A 23,763-nucleotide genomic window follows, 5' to 3' on the forward strand; every position below is an offset into this window, starting at 1 on the left:
TGTAGGTGCTATTGGTGGTGGAGAGGGATCAGCATGACCACCTCTTGTTGCCAACACCAATTTGTGCATATCAATGAGCTTTGGACACCCATGACCCTGTTGCCAATTTGCTAGTTGTCCTTCCTTGGATAACTTTTAGATGGTACTAACCACTGCATACCAGGAGCATTCTAGAAGACCTGCAGTTTTGGAAATGCTTTACCATCCCAATTTGGCCCTTGTCAGAGTTGTTCAAATCTTTACAGTTTACAATTTTCCTGCTTCCAACACATCATCCCCAAAATCTGCCTGTTCGCTTGCTGCCTTATATATTTAGTTCCTTGACAGGTGCCAATGTAACAAGTTAACAAATGTCATTTAATTCAGCTGTCAGTGTTTTGATATGTTTTGGCTCATTAGTGTATATCAATTACAACTGGCTAATTGTACCTGAGAATAGAAAGCCCAAAAATGAGGAAAACACTGAAAAAATGACTTGTACAAAGGTAATACAGACTTCCACTATAATCCTGTTATGAAAAAGTTGTTTGTAATCCACACCTGTATATAAAATAGATAAAAATCTTGGCTTCCAAAGACTGAATGCATTTAATTACAGTAGAAAATCATCGGTCAGTAAACATAGTTGAAATCACTAAATAAATTAATAATATTGCATTTCAATGTTTTTAAGGTATGAGCACCCTGGTATTGGGTATCCACTATGATGCAGAGAAGTACGACCAACTTCCTATACACCGTAGCTGCCAGATGTATTTTTGATTCATCAGCTGACAGGAAGGTTGTCCATAAAACAGTGATGCAAGTTTATTTATATGAGAATGCATGACAACCATTTACACTTTGCCATGTGGATTAAAATCCAAAGTTCAAAATTCAAAACTGAGTACATAAAATAATAATTCCCTAAGTGTCCAGTGTATCATGGATGTGCATTGGGAGTATAGGAACACACGGAACACTCTGTACATTTAAAACAGTATTTGACAAATGTAAAAAAATAAACTTTAAGAATGGTGGTAGCATAGATTTTTGCAAATCTTTGGATGCCTAGGATACTGGTAATTTTGGATGTTGGTGTAATTTTTTGCTATAAATGGAATATTATACAGTATATGTTGCATTAACCTTTTCATTAAGTTCATTTTTAACATCCAAATTCATATTTTTTTTTTTTTGCTAATTGCAAATTGCAGGATTTATATAGTGCTAATGTATAAATTCCATTGGAAATATGAAGAATTGATGCAGATACACTTGCTTTTTGGGTTGAGGTTTGATTTTAGAGTTTACTGTAAGCAGAAAAAGGATGGAGTTACCCCATGTTCGATACTAACTAAACTAACAACTGCAAACCACAGGGGTGGATTGATCATCATGGCTGTCTTGCCACTTCTGAAAATCTGAGCACCCACTTTATAAGCCTTTATTTGTTTACAACACCTTCATAATGTACTTCAAGATACCTTTTAGGAGTTAATCTAGCATTGAAACTTTGGCTGTTTGCTATAAGTCATTTAGGGTTTATTGCTTTTTGAATCAATATTTGTAAATAGATTGTAATCAAGGTAGTATTGAGTGTTTATAATGCTGTATAAATATTTTGATCAGCTTTAAAAAGTTGAAACTGGAAGGTAATATTTTTATGACCCAAGGCACACTTTATCGCAAGTAATTTGTAGGACAAGCTTGATAAGAGGCACTGATAAATACATAATAAATTGTCTCTTTTGTCTCACCCTTGAGTTAGATCAGATTTACAGCTCCCTGTAGTTGTGATCACCTAGTTAAGGTGTGTGTCAAATTGTAGGATAATACTGACAGTTCTTATTTGAGACATGTTAATAAATAAAGTCTTCTCTGATCTGTATCATTATTTATAGGTATAAAAAAGGCCTTGTGCAAAGTTTACATACACATGGCCCCTGCACTGACCCCCCTGTGTATTTATGCACTCTTTACTCAGAGTCTAGTGTGCTTTCTAAATGTTAGTGCATTTTGGTCACAACCATTATTTGCCATGGCACACTTTCGAAGTTTAATTACTTCCCCGGGGGGGGTTCTCCAAATCTTTCACAGACCTAATAATTAAACCAAGAAGAGAGTAATTGCATGTTATTGCTGGTATGATGTTAAGTATCTGACCAAGTCACAGGTTTGCTGTAAAGAAGCAGTGTGAAAAAAGAAAATGCAGATATCTTTGGTTTTGGAAGGCTCCAACGTTTTTCTTTTTATGGTTTAAAAGACATTTGTGTTACCATTATCATAACCTGTTTTATAATTATTTCAATTGGGTAACTAAACCCTACTCCATTCTATGGTTAAAAAGCTCACCACCAACCAACAAGTACAGTTCTACATTAACTTAATGCATGGGAAAGTAGGTTAGAGGAAAGAGAAGGTGAAGGAGTCAAACCCTCAAGCAATCTAACCAATTTAAAAAGCCAGAAAAAACCTAGGTGTGAAAAAACTTCTCTAGTCTAGGACCTTACCAATCAGGAGGTAAAAATTGCCTGATACAATATATAGGTAAGCGCCCTGACCCCTATGTTTGTTTCCTCAGTGTGCTGTAATACAGGTTCACAATTGTGTTATTTTAAAGGCTCTACTTAAATAAACATTTATATCAGAAAAAACGGGTGGATTTTTTATCCTTTTTTTATAATAGTTACATAGCTACATAGTAGGTTAGGTTGAAAAAAGACATTGGTCCAGAGGAAGGTAAAAAAAAACCATGCTACAATTTGCTTAACAGGGGAGAAAAAATCCTTCCCCGATTCCATGAGGCAATCGGATATTCCCTGGATTAACAGTCTTTGTTATTTTTACTTCTTTAAGTCTTAATACCCAGGTATAATACGAGCTTCTAGAAAAACATCCAGCTTTTTCCTAAAGTAATATTGATTGCTGAAACTACTTCCTGAGGGAGACGATTCCACATTTTCACAGACCTTACAGTGAAGAATCCCTTCCTTATCCGGAGCTTAAACTTCTTTTCCTCCAGACGCAAAGAGTGCCCTCTTGTTCTTTGTAATGATCTCAAAGTGAATAATGGGGAAGAGAGTTCTCTATATGGACCATTTATATATTTATACGGTGAGATCATATCCCCCCGTAAACGTATCTTCTCAAGGGAGAATAGAGTCAGTTCAGCTAATCTCTCCTCATAGCTGAGCTCCTCCATTCCTTTTATTAGTTAAGTTGCCCTTCTCTGCACTCTCTCCAATTCAACAATGTCTTTTTTGTGAACTGGTGCCGAAAACTGGACTGCATATTCCAGATGTGGTCTGAGCTATGCTTTGTACAGGGGCAGGATTATGTCTCCATCTCTGCAGTCTATTCTTTAAATACAAGGAAGTACTTTACTAGCTTTAGTTATTGCAGCTTGGCATTGCATGCTGGTATTTAGCCTATGATCTACCAGAACCTCCAGATCCTTTTCCATTTCTGACTCTCCCAAATGAATTCCCCCTAGACAGTATGAAGGGTGCATGTTGTTAGCTCCCAAATGCATAACTTTACAGTACATCCAGGTCTGCTTGCAGATTATAGACATCCTGCATGGACTTAATTCCATTACATAGTTTGGTGTCATCTGCAAAATACAGAATGGTACTTTTAATCCCAAACTCAATATCATTTATAAAGATGTTAAACCGTAAAGGTCCCAACACTGAATCCTGGGGTGCACCACTAATAACCCTAGACCATTCAGAGTATAAATCATTAATTACAACTCTCTGGATGCGATCTTTAAGCTAGTTCTCTATCCATTTACAGATTGACTTTTCTAAACCTATCGACCCTAATTTGCATATTAATAGTCTGTGGGGTACCTTGTCAAATGCTTTAGCAAAGTCCAAGTAAACTATATCAACTGCTACTCCACTGTCTACCTGTTTACTTACTTCCTCATAAAAGAGAGTAAATTTGTTTGACAACTTCTGTGTTTCTTGAAGCCATGCTGACTATCACTTATAATATTATTTTCTAGCAGAAACTTCTCTATGTGGTTCTTTATCAAACTCTCTAAGACCTTATAGACGATAAACTAACCAGTCTGTAGTTACCTGGTAATGACTTTGCTCCCTTTTTGAAGATGGGAACCACATCGGTTTTATGCCAATCCATCTGTACCTTGCCGGTGACTAAAGAGTCTCTAAAAATTAGAAATAATGGCTTTGAAATACCCGAGCTCAGCTCTTTGAGGATACATGGATGTAAACCATCAGGTCCTGGTGCTTTGTCAACCTTAATTTTTCATATATCATATCAATTCTGAGCCATTGGGCTCATTTAAGGCAGTGACATTACTATTATGAATTTGGAGCTCTGCCATTTTCCTTTGTGTACATGAAGCTAAAAAAAAGTGTTTAGTAAATCTGCCTTTTCTTTATCCCCAGTTATCAACCCAGCGACCTCCTTTAAGGGGCCTACATGCTTAGATCTGATCTTTTTGCTAATAATATATTTTAAAAAGTTGAGTGCAGTAATGTTTCAATTTTTGCAGATGCTAAATGAAGTGTTAAAGGACCAGTTGCCTACACAGACTTGAATTGGAACACTTTTGAAAGTGGTTGTGGTTTCATTCAATTAACCCCCTGGGCGGTTACCCCGAGCCCAGTTCGGGGTAAAAATATTTGCTGAAAGCATTTACCCCGAACTAGGCTCAGTGTAGCTAAAAATAGAATCAAGCGTTACAGTGCAATTTGATTGTCATACAACATTGTATGACAATCAGATTACAACTAAAAAAAAACACATACCTTGTCCACGCAGCTCCTCCGGAGACGTTATCTCTCTTCTGTCTTCACCCGGCGCACGCAAAAACAATCTCCGGGGTTTCCCGGTGACGTTGGTGCGTGCGGGAGGGGGGCAGGAAATTCAAATATTTTGTATTGGATTCAATACAAAATAGCTGTATCGAGTCCAATACAAAGAAATCTTTTTATAATATATATATATTTATATTATATATATATATTATATAAGCTACTGTACAGTTATATTACATTATACACATTTTTTTTTCATTTTTTTTTAAAGATTTTTTTGTGTTTTTTTATTTGAAGTCTATTATTAAATTTATTAAATATTGGACATATTTTGGTGAGTTATGCCTAAGAAATATAGCCTACAATGTAAAATAAATTTCCATGCAAAAAAATGTAACACTTTTTGCATGAAAATACAGAGAGAATTAGAACACTCTGCTTTCGCGATTCCTGATGATGTTGGTGCGTGCACCCGTCGACGGGGGGCATGGCAGTAAATTCAAATATTTTGTATTGGATTCAATACAAACTCCTGTGTCCAATCCAATACAAAATAATACAAAATATATTCATGTGGTTTTGTCTACAGGTATGTGATGTTGGTAAATTTTACCACACTAGGGAGGTGTTTTAGAAAAATATAGTATAAGAAAAGTATATTTAGAAAAGTATAGTACTATACAGCATACAGAATTATTGCATTTTCAGTATTTTCAGTATTTTTGAATTATTTATGCATTCTTGTTTAATCTGATTTTTGTGTTTTTTATTTAACTTTATTAATAAATGTAATTTATTTTTTTACATGATTGTGTGTTTCAAACTTTATTATATTCAGAATATCTACTAGACGATTGTTTGGACATATTTCGGTAAGTTACAGGTCTACAATATATAAAAAAATTTCATGAAAAACAATGTACCGCTTTTGGTAAAGAAATCGAGACATCAGTGAAACGCCCTGGAGGTCAATTGGATACAGTGATTAAAATATAGAAAAATAAGATGAGAGCAGAAAAGAAAACAGAGTGAATATATGCATTGCTAGTACATCCAGGTTTTTACAGTATTTAGAACAATTAAAGTGGCAAGCCACTGCACCTGGTATACAAATGTACCAAATGTACTAGACACTTCTCTCTGTGACAGTACAGAAGCATCCATTGATAATAGCCAATGAGATATGTGGTCAAGGTAAGAAAGTAAGTTAAAAAGGTAAGACAACAGAAAAAGGGTTGGAGGAGGGGTTGAGTTTGAGGCAAGGAGGGAAGTAAGAGTGTCAGTGTATAGTCCTTCCCTGATAATGAACACAATATTATAATCACATTCTTGCGGGCATGTGTTGCAAGGCCCCGGTCCAGCCAGGGGCCCTGCTAGAATATGTTGGTCCAAAGGGGACCATATTGCATCAAATTTGTCTAAGCATCAAATTTGTCTATCCTTTGTACATCTTTAATACAAACATGAAGGTCTAAGATAGTGGGCATAAGTGTAGATTTCCACAGCTTTATTCAGACCTCTGGCTGCTGTCAACACGAGTGAGCATAGTAAGTTTAGGGACACCTCTGACCAGCACATTGAGTAAATGAGTCACTGGGACCAATGTGATTCCTGCTAACAGAGACATGAGATCGTTATCTTCTGCCCAGTACTGCACAATGCATTTGAGTCTACTTTAAGAAGTTGATTACACTTCAGCTTTCAGATACTACAAACGGATAACTAACATTTGCAGAATAAAAACTAGCAATGGCTGGTTGGAGTGAAATCAGCAGATATATAAAAAAAACATGGAGAACAAGATTGGGAACCAACCCCACTCTGCTCATGATGATTCATGATTAAACCAACCCCAGTGTAGGATTTTTACATAACAGGTATAGAACAGGGTCATGCTGGCTCCACTTTAAATAATATATACCATGTTGTAGAGGCACATACCTACCATCATACACTATTGTTACAATACATCTGTCACAAGATTCTTCAATGTCAACAATGTGTATAAGGGTGTGTAGATTTCATTTTGCTGTCTGTGCTGTTGGTGCTTCATACCGAGAAGGTAATGAATGAATTAAAATGTTACAAAACATTCTTGCCACACTTACTACTAGGTTTTACATTTGTTGGCAGATATCCAGGAAATCCATAAGCACATATTTTGTAATGCAGAAATGGACTTTGGGACCTTACTGGGAAATCCTAGACTTTTGCCATCTATGGTTGAAGCATTTCTTTTTATTATGGGCAAACACTACAGTTATTATCTTTGTTACAATCTGCCATTGATTTAGTGTCATGTAATGAAAAATGTAAGTCTTTTCTAAACATAGTCTACCACTGTATTCCAATTTAAAGGGTAATTCTAAAGCATGGTGTTAGTAATTCAAAAGTGCTCACTTTACTGCTTAGTAATCTACTTACTTTTTCAGATGACAAAGTAAAGATATCATATAGATAACAAAAGGGAACAATGAAATTAATTTTTTAGGACAGGTTCAGACCCATTGGGCCTGATTTAATAAGACTGGAGAGGATTCACTTTCATCAGTGAAGCAGGGTGATCCAGTAAATCTGGAATAGATTTCGTCAAAGTTTGCTAGTAAATGTTTTGAATCCTGGACCAGATCCATTCCAGGTTTCACCTGGATCACCCAGCTTCACTGATGAAAGTGTATTCTCTCCAGCCTTGGAGAACTTTAATAAATCAGGCCCATTGTGAGAACAAATGTTTCTGCGCAGATCCTGGAGACCGGCAGGCTCAGCCATCCACACTGCAGGACTGGTTCTTGAAGATCCAGCATTTGCAAATTTAACAGTATGCACCAGTGCGTGGCACTGCACCACTTACTGCCATGCCCATACATCCTCTTTTGGGCTTCAACTTGCAGACACTAGCGGTCCTGTGGTGGTACCCACACTGCAGTCTCACCGCCAGTCCGATCATAGCCTTACTGATATTTGAGGCTTTGTATCTGTCTATTCTATTTTTTTATGTGCTACTGTAAAAGCTATAGGGGGTCACACAAGTGGGAAAGAGCTTCATAAGCAGTTCTTCAACTGCTAAACTCTTAGGAAAAACTGGCTTAACAACCAACATGCTCGTCAAGGAAATACAGCAGTAATGCAATGTTACACAGGTATAAAAAAAAAAAAAAAAAAAAAAAACACACAGAATTTGTATAGTATCCTATTAAGGAGATTCAAATGGGATTTGGTATATCTAAAATACCGCCATTGCTGGAGGAATTGGCAGGGTTACTAAACAATGTAAAATTCAAAGAAACCTAGTGGAGTTTTGTAGCCTGGGAACAAAATAGGTACCAATCCCCCCAAACAAAATTCATATACAGAAAGCTTTATTTAATAAACAATGCATATAAAAACATAGTTATGATTCAATATGAACAATATTGACTGGACAATCAACAATATAATACCCCATGGGGATTAATAGAGAGTACATAATGCATAGAACAATTGCTCCTTATAGGTTTTGAAACATCAAAGTATAAGCTAATTGTATTGGTAGGGATGATTAGTATATAGTTACTGTCTCCATCCTGATGCGTTTCGCCTGTGACAGGCTTGTTCAGGGGAAAGAAAGAGACCTCATGGATTAAAGTACTGTAACTAGAGAAGGAAGTAATCGATCTCATAGAGTAGCCAAATGAGTTTGGATATCTTGATCACCAATGCTTATGTATGAAGAGGATGAACTGAATGTAATCAAAATATACTTGATGTAAAGAAGGATCTAACTTCAATGTATACAACTTGGATAAGGTAAGTATCCTGAAGTAGGTTAAATATAACTGGATATTATTATTATGTTGTATGATAGAGATTTTTATATGGAGCAAGCCGGAGGCAGCCGTCCAGACCTGCCACAGGCTTGCTTCGGTCACAGGCGAAACGCATTGGTTTGAGACAGGATCTATATACTAATCATTCCTACTGATACAATTTGCTTATACTTTGATGTTCAAAAACCTATGAGCAATTGTTCTATCTATTATGTACCTATACCCTCTATAATTCCCTACAGCGTACTATATTGTTGATTCTCCAGTCAATATTAAATACATTTTAAAAAAATTAAAATTAAATAAAGGTTTCATTTAAAAGATTTTACAATATCTAGTTTGCCAGAAAAAGCCATCTTTTTCTTTCCTTATTCATATGCTATATTCCTATATGGTTTGGCAACTACTACATAAGTTTCGAATAGAATTCTTATGGGACAAAACTTTTCTGTTTTGCTGTCATAATTCATATACAAATATTTTCATCATTAGATGCCCATTTTACATGTTATATGATTAAAAACAGTGACCATTGAAATTCAAATACCCAATACCAGTACATCAGCAGTAAAGCATAATACATTCAATCTCACTAAATGCAAATAAGCCTACAAATAGCATGTAATTGAATACATTTTGCATAAAGGGGTCATCAAAAATGTCAGATTTAGAAAAATTAGATTTTATGTAATCTGATTGTCATTTTAAATAGGAATAAAAGTCAGCATGGGATTGTCTTACTTTTTCTCATTGTTGTATTAGCAAGCTGCCATACTATTGCTATTTTTTAGTCTGAAAATGTCTGCATCATTTCTTCTTATTACCTTCCTAATTACTCTGATTAGTGAAACAATAGCAATTATCAACATCTACATTGTCCACCATAGTGCTATACACACAGAGATTATTTGATCAATTGGTGTATAAACCACATTCCAAACATAGTATTTGAATTGATAATACTCAGTGTCCCTCTTTACTCAGGTGCTTCAGTTTGTTTGCCTTCCACCAGTGCTTTCCATTGTTTCAACACACAGGTGTACTTTCACAGTCTGAACTGATAACAAACAATTCAATGAGATTCTTCTATGTAAAGTCATTAACATTTTGCAACAATTTCCAATTTCTTAACTCAATGCACAAATTGTCAAATTGGAACAAAATATACACAATGCTTCTTATTCCATAGCAAAAGTATTATGTATAAAAGTTTTGAAAGTAAACACTTGATGTAGCTCAGTATTTAATGGTATATATTATATTTTTTTCAGCTGTGTAGTATAAGATAAATGTAGCCTTGAAATGTAAGAATAAAGTACATACATGGCTTTAAACATTAGATAATTTATATATATATATATATATATATATATATATATATACATATATATATATATAGTACACTTTCAAAGGCCCTAAAAATTCAGTATGTAAAGAGGTACCCTGGCAGAAGGCTCCATCCCTTAATCACCAAGTTAAATGACATTACATTACAATTGAATGTTGTCAGACTGTCCTGTTAGAGTTTTCACTGGAGCCTAGAATATACTCAAGGCAACTGCTAAACTGTAAGTACAAATGTCAGACAAGAAATTAATATATGACTATTTACCTCTAACTTCAAATAGTCTGGTATCACCCTACTAAACTCATTGGTGGGTGGTGAGTTTGCACAGCATACTTGCGGATTATGGTACATATTTATAATGAGCAGTCATCCAGGTTCTGGACCTGTCATTGCTGCATCCTAGGGAGCTGCCATCTTCAGCGCTGGCTCCATGGTGGACTTCCATGTATATGCCGATCCTGTTCATTAATTGGATGATGTACCCCCTATGTGTGCACAGGAGTTACATTTTTCCCAGAGGCTGCACTGTGTAGTTTAAAGCTTAAACAAAAAAGCCTTCAAGACTCAGGTAGTTTCTATTTGATAAAAAAGACATTGCCTACTACCTCCTGGTGTTTTTTGTTTTTTCAGTTTAGGTCTGCTTTAAACAGTCCTTACCACTCCTACTCTGTAATCTTATCTGTAGTAGTAGCAGCAGTGCGTGTTGGGTTTAGGAAGTATATTAATTGGTTGTTACCCAAAACCTTTTTTTTTATTATACAAATGTGTAATGATTTATAGACTGTGAAAAAATACTTGTCTTATATTTACCCTTGCTTTGCACCTTAAGTTAAGTTTCAATAGACAGCTTAATAGCTCAAAATATCTGTAAACATACGTCACTGTGTAACCTAAGACACAATGACCCACATTGGCACTGAGGCTGTCTTTTTTATTTACTATGCCAAAGCAACACAGAAGTCCATTGAAATTTTATCTATGATTTAAAAGCATATACACTTGCTTCCTAACAGGAGAACTGCAGTATAACATAACATTCTGACACTGATCAAGATACTGTAATCTGTTGGTGCCAGTTTGAATACAATGGGTGGAGTGGTACAAACATAGGATCTAAATGTTTGGTATACTCTTGAAATGTGCTTTAATAGTATAAAGAATAGGTAGTATATAAGTATTTTTACATTCCAAATCTGGATTTCTAATCATAAATGTTGACTGTACTGGGTAAAAATAAATATAATACCATTTAATAGTATGTGATATCAAGATTCTTTAATACTAGAGGAACTAAATTATTGTTGGCAAGTGTAAGCTTTTACCATAATCAATATGGCACATACTTACTTTTTTGAAGGCACCCTGCAGCGATGACAGGTCCAGGAACCTCTCACCATTGCATCTCCCGAAGACACAATCTTTACCGCCAACTCCAAAGTCAACTTCTGGGTCCAGGGTATTCTTCTTCGGCCATTGGTTGGCCACTTATAATGTAACTCCTGCAGGGGTTAAATAGTCCCCAGCCTCTGGGTCTATTTGTGGCGGTATGGTGTATAGAGCTGGGCTTTACACTACATGACACATACACTATATAGGCAATATAGGCAAAAAAAAACAAAACACAAAGCTACTAGTAAAGGTTTTTTGCATGTCTCCTCATCACTAAGACAGAAAGTAATTATTTCAACAAACATTTATACCCTCTTGCCCATGTAATGTTCACTGTTGAGCTCCACTGAAGTGGCTAAAAGGCAAACTACTGTTAAGGCAAGGGGAGTTGAGCACTACGGTGGGGGTCAATTACAGATGCAAAAACATTTTGTAAATTAATGTTTGGAAGGGAAGGGTGTTTTAGAGGGAAAGTACAAATTCATTTAAATACCATACTTAAGAGATGCTTTAAAGCGGAACATGGTGTTGTGTGAAATGGGCCAGATTTAATAAATTTCCCCAGGACTGGAGAAGATAGACTTTTATAGGTGAACCTGGGTGGTCCAGCAAATTCTATTAATTTTTTTCCAGTTTAAATATATATATATGAACTGTAGAAAACTTTTGTTTTTTTCTATATTATTTTATAGGAGCTTCAGAATTTTTTTTATTTCAAAATATTCTATTTGTCCTTAACTGGAAAGGGAAAACAATAAAGAGAATATGGAGTTTACTAACTAAACAGTCAGCTTTAATGGGACATTGGGGTAATAAACTTAGTTAAGCAAATGGAGTAAAATGTATTATAAATGACCAGGACAACAAAACACAGGTCATAAAGGACATCAAAGGAAGGTTTTGTTTAGCTCTCAGTAAATTAATTTTAAATGATCAAACAGGTTGTTAGGTTTTACTTTCAGAGTGTAGGGACACAGGGCCAGACTGAAAAAAAAGCAATCTGGGCACAAACTCACACCAGCTAATTTGTGCCATAGGCTGTTAAATGTCCCATATTTTGGAGTAACTCTAATACATTTACCATTTCCCACCTAACAAAGACACCTCTTTTCTGCTAGAAATCTTTCTAATGTCTTCCAAAGTATTGCACTGATGCCACTTAAAATATGATGAAATATGTGATGCCTCCAGAAAATATATATTGACCCTTCCTTCACCTAAAGCCCTAAATCTTTTTATGTAATCATTAATGTTCTCTGTTTCTAAACATTTTAGTTATCTCCATACAATCTTCCTATACCCATTATTTACCTTGCTACATGTTACCTGGAATAACCTGCAAGTTATTTTTCTTCCAAGTTACACAATACCAACTTCCAACCTTTCTAAGTCTAAAGCTACGTACACACTTCCAATTATTATCGAACGATCCTGCACGATATCTACGAACGATCGTATAGCACCGATCCTGCACATACAGATAACGACACGATCGTTCGTAGATATTGTACACACAATAGATACGATCGTTTGAGCGATAGAGGAACTATGTGCACGACAGGAAAGTGAACGAACGTTCGTTCATTACGCATGCTCAGACCATGGACGATCAACGAACGACCGTACACACGAACGATGTTCAACGATCGTCGTCCAATCCGATCCGCCGGTCCGGTCGTTCGTTTCCAACGACTTTCCTCGTTCGTCGGCGTCGTTGGTTACTTTTTTACGAACGATTTTTTGCCCAATCGATCGTTCGTCGTTCGTTTTGAACGATAAAAATTGGAAGTGTGTACGCACCTTAATGGTAGGGCACATGTGAAAGGGTAACAACACTATAGTTGAAGTGAATATGCATTGTCACCCAAGTAAAGAACATGTCTGTAAATACCTTTGCTGGTAGGACCATCAGATACAGTGTAACTTAAAGCAGCAAATACACTATGGTGCATTGATATATTGATCCCTAAACAATTACACCTATATCAATTTTTTGACATCCCATAATAAAACAATGGTCCTTATTGGTTTGGAATTGCCCCTTCCCAAAGTGTCCATTTAGAGGTCAGGAATTTGCTCAGGTCACTCTGGTTCATCCACAGCAAATGTGTCAAACCATATGATATGAACATATGTTTGTGTAAAGAGGTACAGTGGTGATAAAACAGAAAAGAACTTTTCCAAAACTGATGATGATCACACAATTGTCTACAATTGTTAGTAATGTATGCTTTGACATTTACAGTACTCTTAACTGGAAACAGTTCAACTCAGTAATTTGGAGGGATATCCATATTTTGTTGGCTGCCATTAAAGGGACAAGTGCAACAACATATTTGAATTTTGTTTTTATATTTGGATATACTTTCAATTGCATTAAGCTTCAAAAGCACACCTGAACCTCAGGTGCCAACATTAGTTACTTGGTGCCTTGCTTACTTCCACATCCTTCCGGTGTGTGCCCTTAGTTCTGATCTCTGCTATTCTAATCACACATACACAGTTTAATCAGGAAAATGTGCCGTTTCTAAGGCTAGTTTCTTACATGTTTTATTGTGCTACTGAGGAAGACTAGGCTGAAAATAGCCATGACAGCAACATATGCACTTCATCACAAGTGTTTAAATGCACATTAGAATATATGCAGAGGTTTTTAGATTCATCAATGCCAACTATAAGAGCTTTTGATAGGAATGTCTCCGCATAACAGCACATCTGTAAAAAGCTGGTAAAAATGCATAAAAATGGAAAAGAAAACATGTGAAACCAGCTATGGCATTGTTTTCTTATATTTCGTAAAATCAAATCTGACTAAGGCTACGTACACACTTGCAATGCTTCTCGCCTGATAATCGGCTCAGGACTGATATCAGTCGAGAATCTGGCGTGTGTACAGCGCCCGTCGTCCATCGTCCGAACGACTGTCCTGGCGGATCCACGGACGATGGAGGATAAACAATTGTAATGGAAGCAAAGGGGGAGAGGGTGCAGCGGGGTGCCGCTCTGTCGTTCTCCCCCTCCTCTCTCCATAGAGCAGATTGGTGCTGTATGTAAAGCACTCGTTCATGCATCGTGCAGTCCTTAGTCGAATCCTTTCCAATGACAATTATTGCACGTGTGTACCCAGCTTAAGTCATCAATTACAACAAAATTTACTGAGTTGAAACTGAAATGAGAGTGCCAATGAAAGAATACAGCTAAACAACCTGTCTGAGAGTCAGATGGTATTGGTATCCTATCTGTTGTGGGAAAAATAACTTCTCTCAGTCAGTTGATTATGGAGAATACAATACAGAGAATACGGTTGCAGTATCTCAAGTAGAGTAGTCTGATTACCAATAATTTTGCAGGTTTATATACAGTAGTGGTTTTTAAACACACGTTCCAAAGTTTCATTTCTGGAGAAACTACCTTAAAACTTTTGCTTCTCACAAGAAAACAAACCTTATCAGTCTTGCCGATAAGAAGTTTTGTAAGCATCCAAATTCCACAAAATATAAGTCATAGGGAAAAAAAAACTTTTTAGCTTCATGCATAATAATGGCGTATATTAAGTGTTATAAAACTTTACATTATGTGCATAAAAACAATTTTCTCAACATTTCCTTCCTGTTGTAGATAACAAAAAAAAGGGTTATAACTGATTCTTTCATTCAACCCCTGTCTTCTTCTGTTCATTAAAGAGTTACTATTATGTTCCTCCAACGAGGCCCAGTGACACCTTTACTCTGTTTCCAATTATCACTTCCTGTAAACAACCTTGTTACTCCTCATGTCAACCCAGGGGTTTTTATTATCATCCAGGGAAATTCCATCCTCCCTCTGTTCTCCATCATCACAAGGGGTGTAGTCTGGTTCTGTTGTAGCCAATTGTTTATACATTGTTTCATTGGTTGCTTTGTCAATCATTCTAAATATCAGTCCCTTTATGCACGGTACCAGGCAACAACTCAGGCACAGTAATACTGAGATTACAATGGCAATGGATACCAAAAAGGACGTCAGATACTTACTCCATTTTCCGAACATCCTCTCCATCCATCCGGTAAATGGATCATCTATGCCACTATTCTCCGCTAGTTCCTTGGATAGCATCTGCAGTCCTTGCAGAGCCTTGGTGATACTACCATCCGGGGCTGTGTTATTGGGTATAAATGTGCAACACATGGGTCCGAACATTTTACACATGCCCCCTTTCTCTGCCAGTAGCATATCTAGAGCAATCCGGTTCTGCCATGCGACCAGTGAGGTGGCCTCGAGCTGTCCGGCAATGCCCTTAACTGCATCTCTAGTATAACTGACAAAGGGCTGCTGGTTGTAGTACAAATTGTTTTTCCAGTCTACATTCTTATTGATGGTGACCTGGGGGAAGATGGAGACAAACCCTGCATATATATCCAGTTCATGGCCTTATACTCATTTGGAACTCCTCGTGGGACTTCGATACCATCAATATACACTTACTTGTCAAATGATACCACTGGAACATCTCTTTTGTTTATCATGTGGTTATTGTGTAGTGGATGTCTACCTTTCATAACTATGGCTAGTAATTCTTTGCTAGCTTGGGGAATCAAAACAAAAGGTTGAATAATTTTTACTAGTGCACACGTCCCTGTTCATCCATCGGGCAATCTTAATTTTAACCTTTTATCTCCACAGATTCTGGTGTAGTCCCAGTGGATAAGTACATGTGTTAAAGCTTGAGCTAACAATATGGGTTGTGTTACAGTGTTGAAAAGTCCTATTGCTTTTACTTTCGTTTCTCTTAAAGCAGGTGTAGTTACCGTCATAGACTGTTACTCCAACTGGTGCCCCCCTCTGAATAGTAGTCATATAATTGTGTTTCTCTTCAATGTAGTCACTAGGATTTTTACCTTGCATTATGAGTAAAAGACAAGTAAAGTTAGAATTAGGTGGTAGGGGAACTGTGGCTAATCGGGGTCTCGCACTAGAACACACTATGCAGTCCTTTTTCAAGAATCATTCTTTTCCTAGTTTTACTTTCTTCTTGTCCCTATGAGACCTTCGCACTTTACCTTCTTCACTGGGTTTGATACAAGTCACTCCTATTGATGTGACCCCCCTATGTAGCCAGACTTTATGCTTAGGTACTCGGTGGACACCTAGTCATTCCCTACCTCTAGGCCCTTGGCCTTTTAACAATGAGTAAGGTGTATCCAGGGAATTCTTTCGGCAATCTTGACAGCTGTGGGAGTGGCTAGAAAGACTTGGTATGGACCTTCCCATCGGGGTGTGGACCAGTTCTTCTTTCTAATCACGTTGATCCAGATCCAATCACCTGGGAGTAGCAGCTCTGGAACCAATTCTTTGGAATCTGGTAAAGAGTTAGCAGAAACAACAGGTTTGGACAATAACATTTTCCTCAAATAATCTGCCAAAGTGGTTTCTCCTTAAGTTTGTCCTATCAGACTGAATTGTGGAAGGACATAGGGTCTTCCGAATAATATTTCATATGGGCTTAGTCCTGATTTGGTGGGCACAATCCTCATATTTTGAAGTGCCAGTGGCAAACAGTATAACCAACTTTTACCCGTTTCCTGCATAATTTTCTTCAATTTATTCTTTAATGTGCCATTATGTCTTTCTACTAGTCCCGCTGACTGGGGGTGGGGGTTTTTCAAATTTATATGTAAATTTCTTCCCAGTTCTTGAATTACTTGATTTACAAAGTATGTTCCATTATCACTGTAGATTACAGATGGAACTCCAAACCTGGGGATGACTTCTCTGACTAGGCATTTTGCTACTGTCATCCTGTCTGGGTGTGTGACTGGAAATGCTTCAACCCATTTTGATAACATGTCAACAATTACTAAACAGAATTTCTTATTGTCGCATTTGTTATGTTCTATAAAATCCATACATATACTATGAAACTGGTATCGGAGTGTCAGAAACTGACCAAGAGAAGGGGTTAGCTGACCTCAGGGGGTTCATTTTAGCACAAATAGTACATAGTGAACAAAAAATTTTAGAGTAATTTGTGAATCCATAAGCTGTAAACTTCTTATTGATCAGGGCTACCATCCCTCCTATTAAGACATGTTTTTCTCCATGGCTCAATAAGGCTGCATATCTATACAAATTACGAGGTAGCACAGGTTTATCTTCTTTTGAGATCCACAACTTTCCTTGTAACTTTGCCCCTTTTAATCTCCAATATCTTTATTCTTTTTCTGGAGAATTCTGTTGCATCTGATCTAATATTTCTGTATATAATGGTTCTGTTGTTTCTATGTTATACAGACATGGTGTGGTTGCTGCTTGTTTTGCAGCCGTGTCTACCTTCACTGGACAAGAGATATCCCAAATATTTAACCTCTTGTTTCCACAGTTGTAATTTATTTTTGCTCACCTCGTGTCCTTGTTCTGCCAGAAACTGCAACAGCGCTAAGGTGTCTTCTCTACGCTGCTCCTGACTGTCTGCTGCCAACAGAATGTCATCTACATATAATAGTATTTGACTTCCATGTGGTAGGTTAAACAGTGCCATGTTATTTGACATTTCCTGTGAAAATATTGTTGGACTTTCACAATAACCCTGTGGCAGTCTGGTTTGTGTGTACCTTTTTCCTTTAAAGGTAAATGCAAACCAAAATTGGCTATCTTCATATATTGGAATGCTGAAGAACGCATTACTGATATCAATCACTGAAAAATATTTTGCGCTTGGAGACAGATTATTCAACAGTGTGTGTGGGTCTGGTACTGTGAGTGCTCTTGGTATCACAGCCCTGTTAACCTTCTGCAAATCTTGAACCATTCTCCACCCTCTCTCACAAGCCTTCTTTACTGGAAATAGGGGCGTATTGCATGGTGAGGTGGGTGCCTCATTATCACCTTTTTAGCTATCAATTCAGTAATTACTGGTTCAATACCTTTCTCAGCATCTGGTTTAAGAGCATACTGTCGCTTGTGTGGACGGAAATAGCTTTTTGGGACAATAGTCACCGGGCTAGCTCTTTTTATTAGCCCTACGTCACTTTTACTAGTCGACCAGAGAGTCAGGGGAAGAGTGGCCAGTTCCTCCTCTTCTTCTCTGGTCAACATGATTCCTAATCATTCCGTTTCCTTTCACACAAGTCTTTTTGGGGTGGCCCTCAAGGGCAAATCCAATTTTCTAACAGTTACCTCTTCTTGTTCTAATTCCCAAGTAGTCATTTTTGACCATTTATTCACCTTGTCCCCAAATGACTTCCAGTTCCGATCTCTGGGGCACCGGATTGACACATGGGGTATGTTCTGGCATCCATGTATTCCTCATAAACTTCTGATAAAAAACATGTGGCTACCATTGTACCATCTGGACCAGTGAATAAAGAGTTCAAGTACAGCTTTGTCGACAATGTTTAGAAAAACTATTCCTCATGATATCCATCTGCTGGAACAGGTGTCTTCTTAAATACCATAGTACAATGGAATTTGGTAACTTTTCACCTTTTCTGTCTTTAAGCGCTGGGTTTTGCAATTGGGAGGTCACTGACCTATCCCCTTGCGTTACCAATTCCAGAGAGTAGTAGAAAAATAGCATTTCGTCATTTTCATTTTCCAACTTCTCATTATTTCTGACCACTAAAATTTTGTCTCCTTTTGGAACTAAAGATATCTGAAGTGTGGTCAGAAGGTCTCTCCCCAGCAAATTTACGGGGCAGAAATGGCAAAAGATTTATAACATACATCGTTATTCTCTGGAATTGTCACTCGCAAAGGAACTAATAAAGGTTCTTTACATATATCACCTCCTGCAGTTTTCACTAAAATACTATATGTGGTCAGACGACGAGGAGCATCCTTTTCTCTAATTACAGAACAACAGGCTCCCGTATCACATAAAAATGTAATTCTCTTTTCTTCTATATCAAGAGTTATTTCAGGGTGTCCACTATAAAGTGTGTGAAAGTCTACCTCTCCTAGGTTCAAAATTTCACTTGTTTCTTCCCTTTCCCTGTCACCTATTCATGCCTGTTTCTCGTTGTTTTCAGATGTCAGATTTTCAGTTTCCTGACCTGCAATTTCTTGCAAGGTGTCCTTTGTTTTCATCCTTAAAATATTCCCCTCTACTTTTTCTTCCCTTCAAAATCTTTATAGGGAGGAAATTTTCTCTTAGGACAAGTAATTTGTTCATTATACATTTCCTCATCTCCCTCTTCTTCTTCATCTTCCAATGCATACATATCTACATGCTGTTTGCCTTTCTTTTAACTTTTCAAATGTCTTTCTGCGTACAGGGCATATTGTACAAACTCAGTGAGTCTACATGTTCAATGTGTCACCATATGTTTTGTGATAAAACTGCTTATGGGCTGAATGCAATTCTTTTAGGATTACATTCTGTTGTTCATAGGGACTATCTTGTGTTATATCTGCTGGCTTTGGCATGCCGCAGTGATTATCAAAAACTTTAGTAAGCCTGCAAATAAATTCCTCTACTTCTTTACAACTCTCTTGTACCCATTTTTGAGCTTGTGGTACCCCTAGTTTCTTTTGTTTTCTAAGATTATTCTCACTATCTGCTTTCAAATTCTTCAGTAATTTCTTACATTCTGTCACTGACAGTTTACCTTAAAAATTATATTGTTCCCTCCATAATTTATGTTTCTTTAAATTCTTAATATCTAATTTTACCATGTATACTTCATCTTCAGGTAGTTCAGACTCCTTTTTTGCAACAACAATTTACATTACCCATCCTTGCCGGACTTTATCTATTTATCGTGTACACGGGAATAATTGAAAGTGTTTTCCAATCTCTTTTTTTAACCGTGTCCTAGTCTCACCGGAAAACCTGCTCTCGACTCACAATATCACAGTTAATCTTATTATTAGTCACACTAATAACAACCTTATTCTGAAAAACTTCTGAGGATGGACCTTACAAAGGGTTTCCTATCCTTGGTGACCCGTGCAATAGGGCTGCATACACCAATTATCATACTATCCTTTGAGGTACAACAGAACAGTTTATCAGTCTGTGGGTTAGTAAAATGTTGTTGCTTACCTGTCCAGATGTTTTCCTCGACTGCTGGACCGCTAATCTTTGGAAACTGTCACTGTCGGGGTGACCCGTGTACCGATCGGCCTCTTTTTACGATCTCTTATACTGGAGGTCTTTGTGTAGGTGATGTTTGGAGATTCTCTTCACCAATCAACAGATACACGGTCCTCCCCTCGGGTTGAGGTTTCCGGCTCGAAGGACCAAAGTTGTTGTGGAAAAAATAACTTCTCTCAGTCAGTTGATTATGGAAAACAAGCTGGAAGGCTTCAGTTTATTTTTTTGCGCAAGGAGAATACAATACAGAGAATACAGTTGCTGTATCTTAAGTAGAGTAGTCTGATAACCAATAATTTTGCAGGTTTATATACAGTAGTGGTTTTTAAACACACCTTTACTTCTAAACGTGTTTTTGTTTTTCTGTAAGAACCGAAACTTCCAAAATTTCGTTTCCGAGAAACTACCTTAAAACTTTTCCTTCTCACAAGAAAACAAACCTTATCAGTCTTGCTGATAAGAAGTTTTGTAAGCATTGGAATTCCACAAAATATAAATCATAGGGAAAAAAAAAAACTTTGCAGCTTCATGCATAATAATGGCGTATATTAAGTGTTATAACACTTTACATTATGTGCATAAAAACAATTTTCTCAACACTATCAATGTGTATTGTTAAGTCATACTGGGAAACACCTATTGAAATAATGACAGCTGTGGATTTGTCCACATTACATTTAGGCAGGTGGAAAGAGGAGAGATAACATTAGGACAGTCAAAGATACCAGCAAGTAACATAGCTAGGTGAGGTGCAGAGAGAAAGATATGTGTTATTAATATATAGGTAATACTGAAAGCAAATAAAGCTGCAACATTAAATGTTGATGGAGGAGATAGTTAAAGATATTAAAAAGTTGTTTGGGGTTGCAAAACTTTCTATGGAGAAGTATAATTGTAGTATTATAATTGTCTAGTAGCAGCTAGGGCCTACCTAGTCTGGTGTAGGGAGTCAATGCGTTTTAACAATGTGAATGGTTACTTAGACATGCGTTCAGAGTCTTTGTGGCATCTAAGAATGCTGACTGTTCTCTGGTGCATTATCTCCATTCTTCCCCCTACCAGAAAATTAATGTTGAACCCCATAGTTTATTTTGACTAAGCGTGTCCTACTACTTGAAAATGAACGAAGGTGATTTACTTTAGGACTATAGGCTGTTCACAAATATCAAATGCTGTTGATTTTGGGTGAATGTGTGTGGGTTGAATCACCTACAGTTGTTACTTTTTTCATTTGGGGTCAATAGGTGATGTTGTGCATGTTTGATTACAATATAGTGCGTGTGTGTGTACACGTACCTATGTTTTGCATGTGTGAAAAAAAAAATTTCTGATATTTAAATGCTCATTCCCGTAAAAACCACTGTAATGAATGATGTAATTATTTGCACAATCTGACAAAGTTGACTTTTCTTGTGTCATGACTAGTATCTTGTAGTTTAATAATGAAATCCTTTTCAAAGTCGAGAAAAGAAATTGTGACACTGGTTCCCATCTTTATATGTAAATGACCAATATACATTATTTTGCAACCTGTCTCAGAGTGAGCAATTATGTTTCTTAATGGGTGGAGCAGGGAATGAGAATACAAGCTGGGAGTGGCTGCAGGCAGGTAAACCTCTGTCCTCACTGTTTGCAAGAATCACTTGATTGCTCTGGACATTTACTTTTCTCTATTGAATGCTGTTGTTAGTAACATGGAGTTAACTGAGAAAACCTATGAAGGGGAAAATGGCATTACCAACGTTGCCTTTCAGGTAGGTCAAGCTATACATATAATCTAAATATAAAAAAATGAATATGTTGTTATTCTATCATGGTGTAAAAGAATAGATTTTAAATGTATAAAAGAAATTTGGCAAGACTTATTAGCTGTATTACATTTTATATAATTGAAAATTAAGTTGCATTTGTTGTAAATGTACAGGTGTACAAAGCAAGAGAGAAACAGGTGCGCCTGTGTTGTTTTTTGTCAGCCAGCAACACAATAATAAATATAATGGATACAATGGATCTGTAAAAAATGCCAAAGGCTCTCTTGTTTTCCGGCTGCCAGCTCTTTGTCATGACTTGTACATTCATAATTTTTGCCAAATGGGTGAGCTTACTGAAGAGAGGAGTTGATTTACATTGTCTAGTAGAGAAGTGTGGACTCTATGTGTTTATGTCATTTCACCTTGTGCTGGTAGGACGGGGAAGGGAAGTAATAAGTATTGATGTACTTGGCCACATACCAGTCAAAATAATGTGTTTTATAACTATGCCATACCTATACATGAAAATACCATTGTGGATGATGAGTAACATATATTGTACTCTCTCTCTCTCTCTCTCTCTCTCTCTCTCTCTCTCTCTCTCTCTCTCTCTTTCTCTCCCTCTCTCTCTCTTACGCTTTCCTGTATATGTATGCGTGTGCTGATGTTTAAATTATAATATTTAGACATGCACATATATAATTTAGACATGTATATATATTTGATGGATGCCTGCATGTGTGCACGGTACATTATGTAAAAAAAAAAAAAAAACTCTGATGTGTCTTTTATACAATTAATAACAATATTAGATGGTCAATTTTAGTGTACCTTTTCTAATCTTGAGTAAAACATTCTAACACCAACACCATTCTAACACCAACACCAGTGTCAAAAAACCTATAAAAACTTTTACTAGGAATCCAGAACAGTCATCCAATAATAGAATGCCGAGGCACCATAAGGTTCCCAAACTAAACTGCATTCAGAAAAACTGAGGTTTAGCCCAGCCCCCGTCATCCTTTCTTACATCACTGATTGTCAGCAAAAAAACAAGTAGTAGCAAGTAAGCTGTAGCTTGACCTGCTTCATGAAGATTGCACCCCAGATCCTAGCCTATTGAGGTTGCTCAAGTCTAGTTTATTTATTAATATGTGGAGGCATCCAAGGGTGCCAGCTTTCAGTTCCTGGTATTCGCCTGAATTGCTTGGGTTAATGAATTTACCATTTATATGGATATTGTATTGATCACTGTGTTCTAATAACATTTACTTGAATTTAATTTTAGTTTTCTCTGAGATTGCAATCCCATTTTTATGTCATACAATTCCTGACCGGGAAATGACTTTAATACAAAAATACAATGCTGGATTTATGAACAATTTTAAGCTCATAGAAAACGTTAGCAAAAATGGTAAAACCTATACAGAAAATATATTTTAGAGGACAAAACGGAAAGTACAGACTGAGAAGTTAGTCAAACATTACAACATGCTTTGTAAATAATATATTGCAAACAAAATACTGTTTAAAATGCTCTAGTGAACCTTTACCAAAGGCATTTGGTCTACATAGATATAGCAATTTCTTGTTTTCAATGATCAGGTTAATTAGTGATCTG

The 23,763-nt window shown here is 36.8% G+C and overlaps 1 protein-coding gene across 1 annotated transcript in view; it reads left to right on the forward strand.

Annotated features, from left to right (window-relative positions):
- Positions 1-21,987: 21,987 nt before the first annotated feature.
- SLC28A3 (solute carrier family 28 member 3) overlaps positions 21,988-23,763 on the forward strand; it is a 42,388-nt gene continuing 40,612 nt past the window's right edge. Inside the window, exon 1 of the mRNA XM_072404087.1 lies at positions 21,988-22,145. Within this exon, the coding sequence (XP_072260188.1) occupies positions 22,086-22,145 (60 nt within the window). The 5' untranslated portion in view covers positions 21,988-22,085. The remainder of the gene's footprint in view (positions 22,146-23,763) is intronic.

Source organism: Pyxicephalus adspersus, chromosome 3, assembly GCF_032062135.1.
Source record: "Pyxicephalus adspersus chromosome 3, UCB_Pads_2.0, whole genome shotgun sequence".
In the NCBI taxonomy this organism is placed as follows: Eukaryota; Metazoa; Chordata; class Amphibia; order Anura; family Pyxicephalidae; genus Pyxicephalus; species Pyxicephalus adspersus.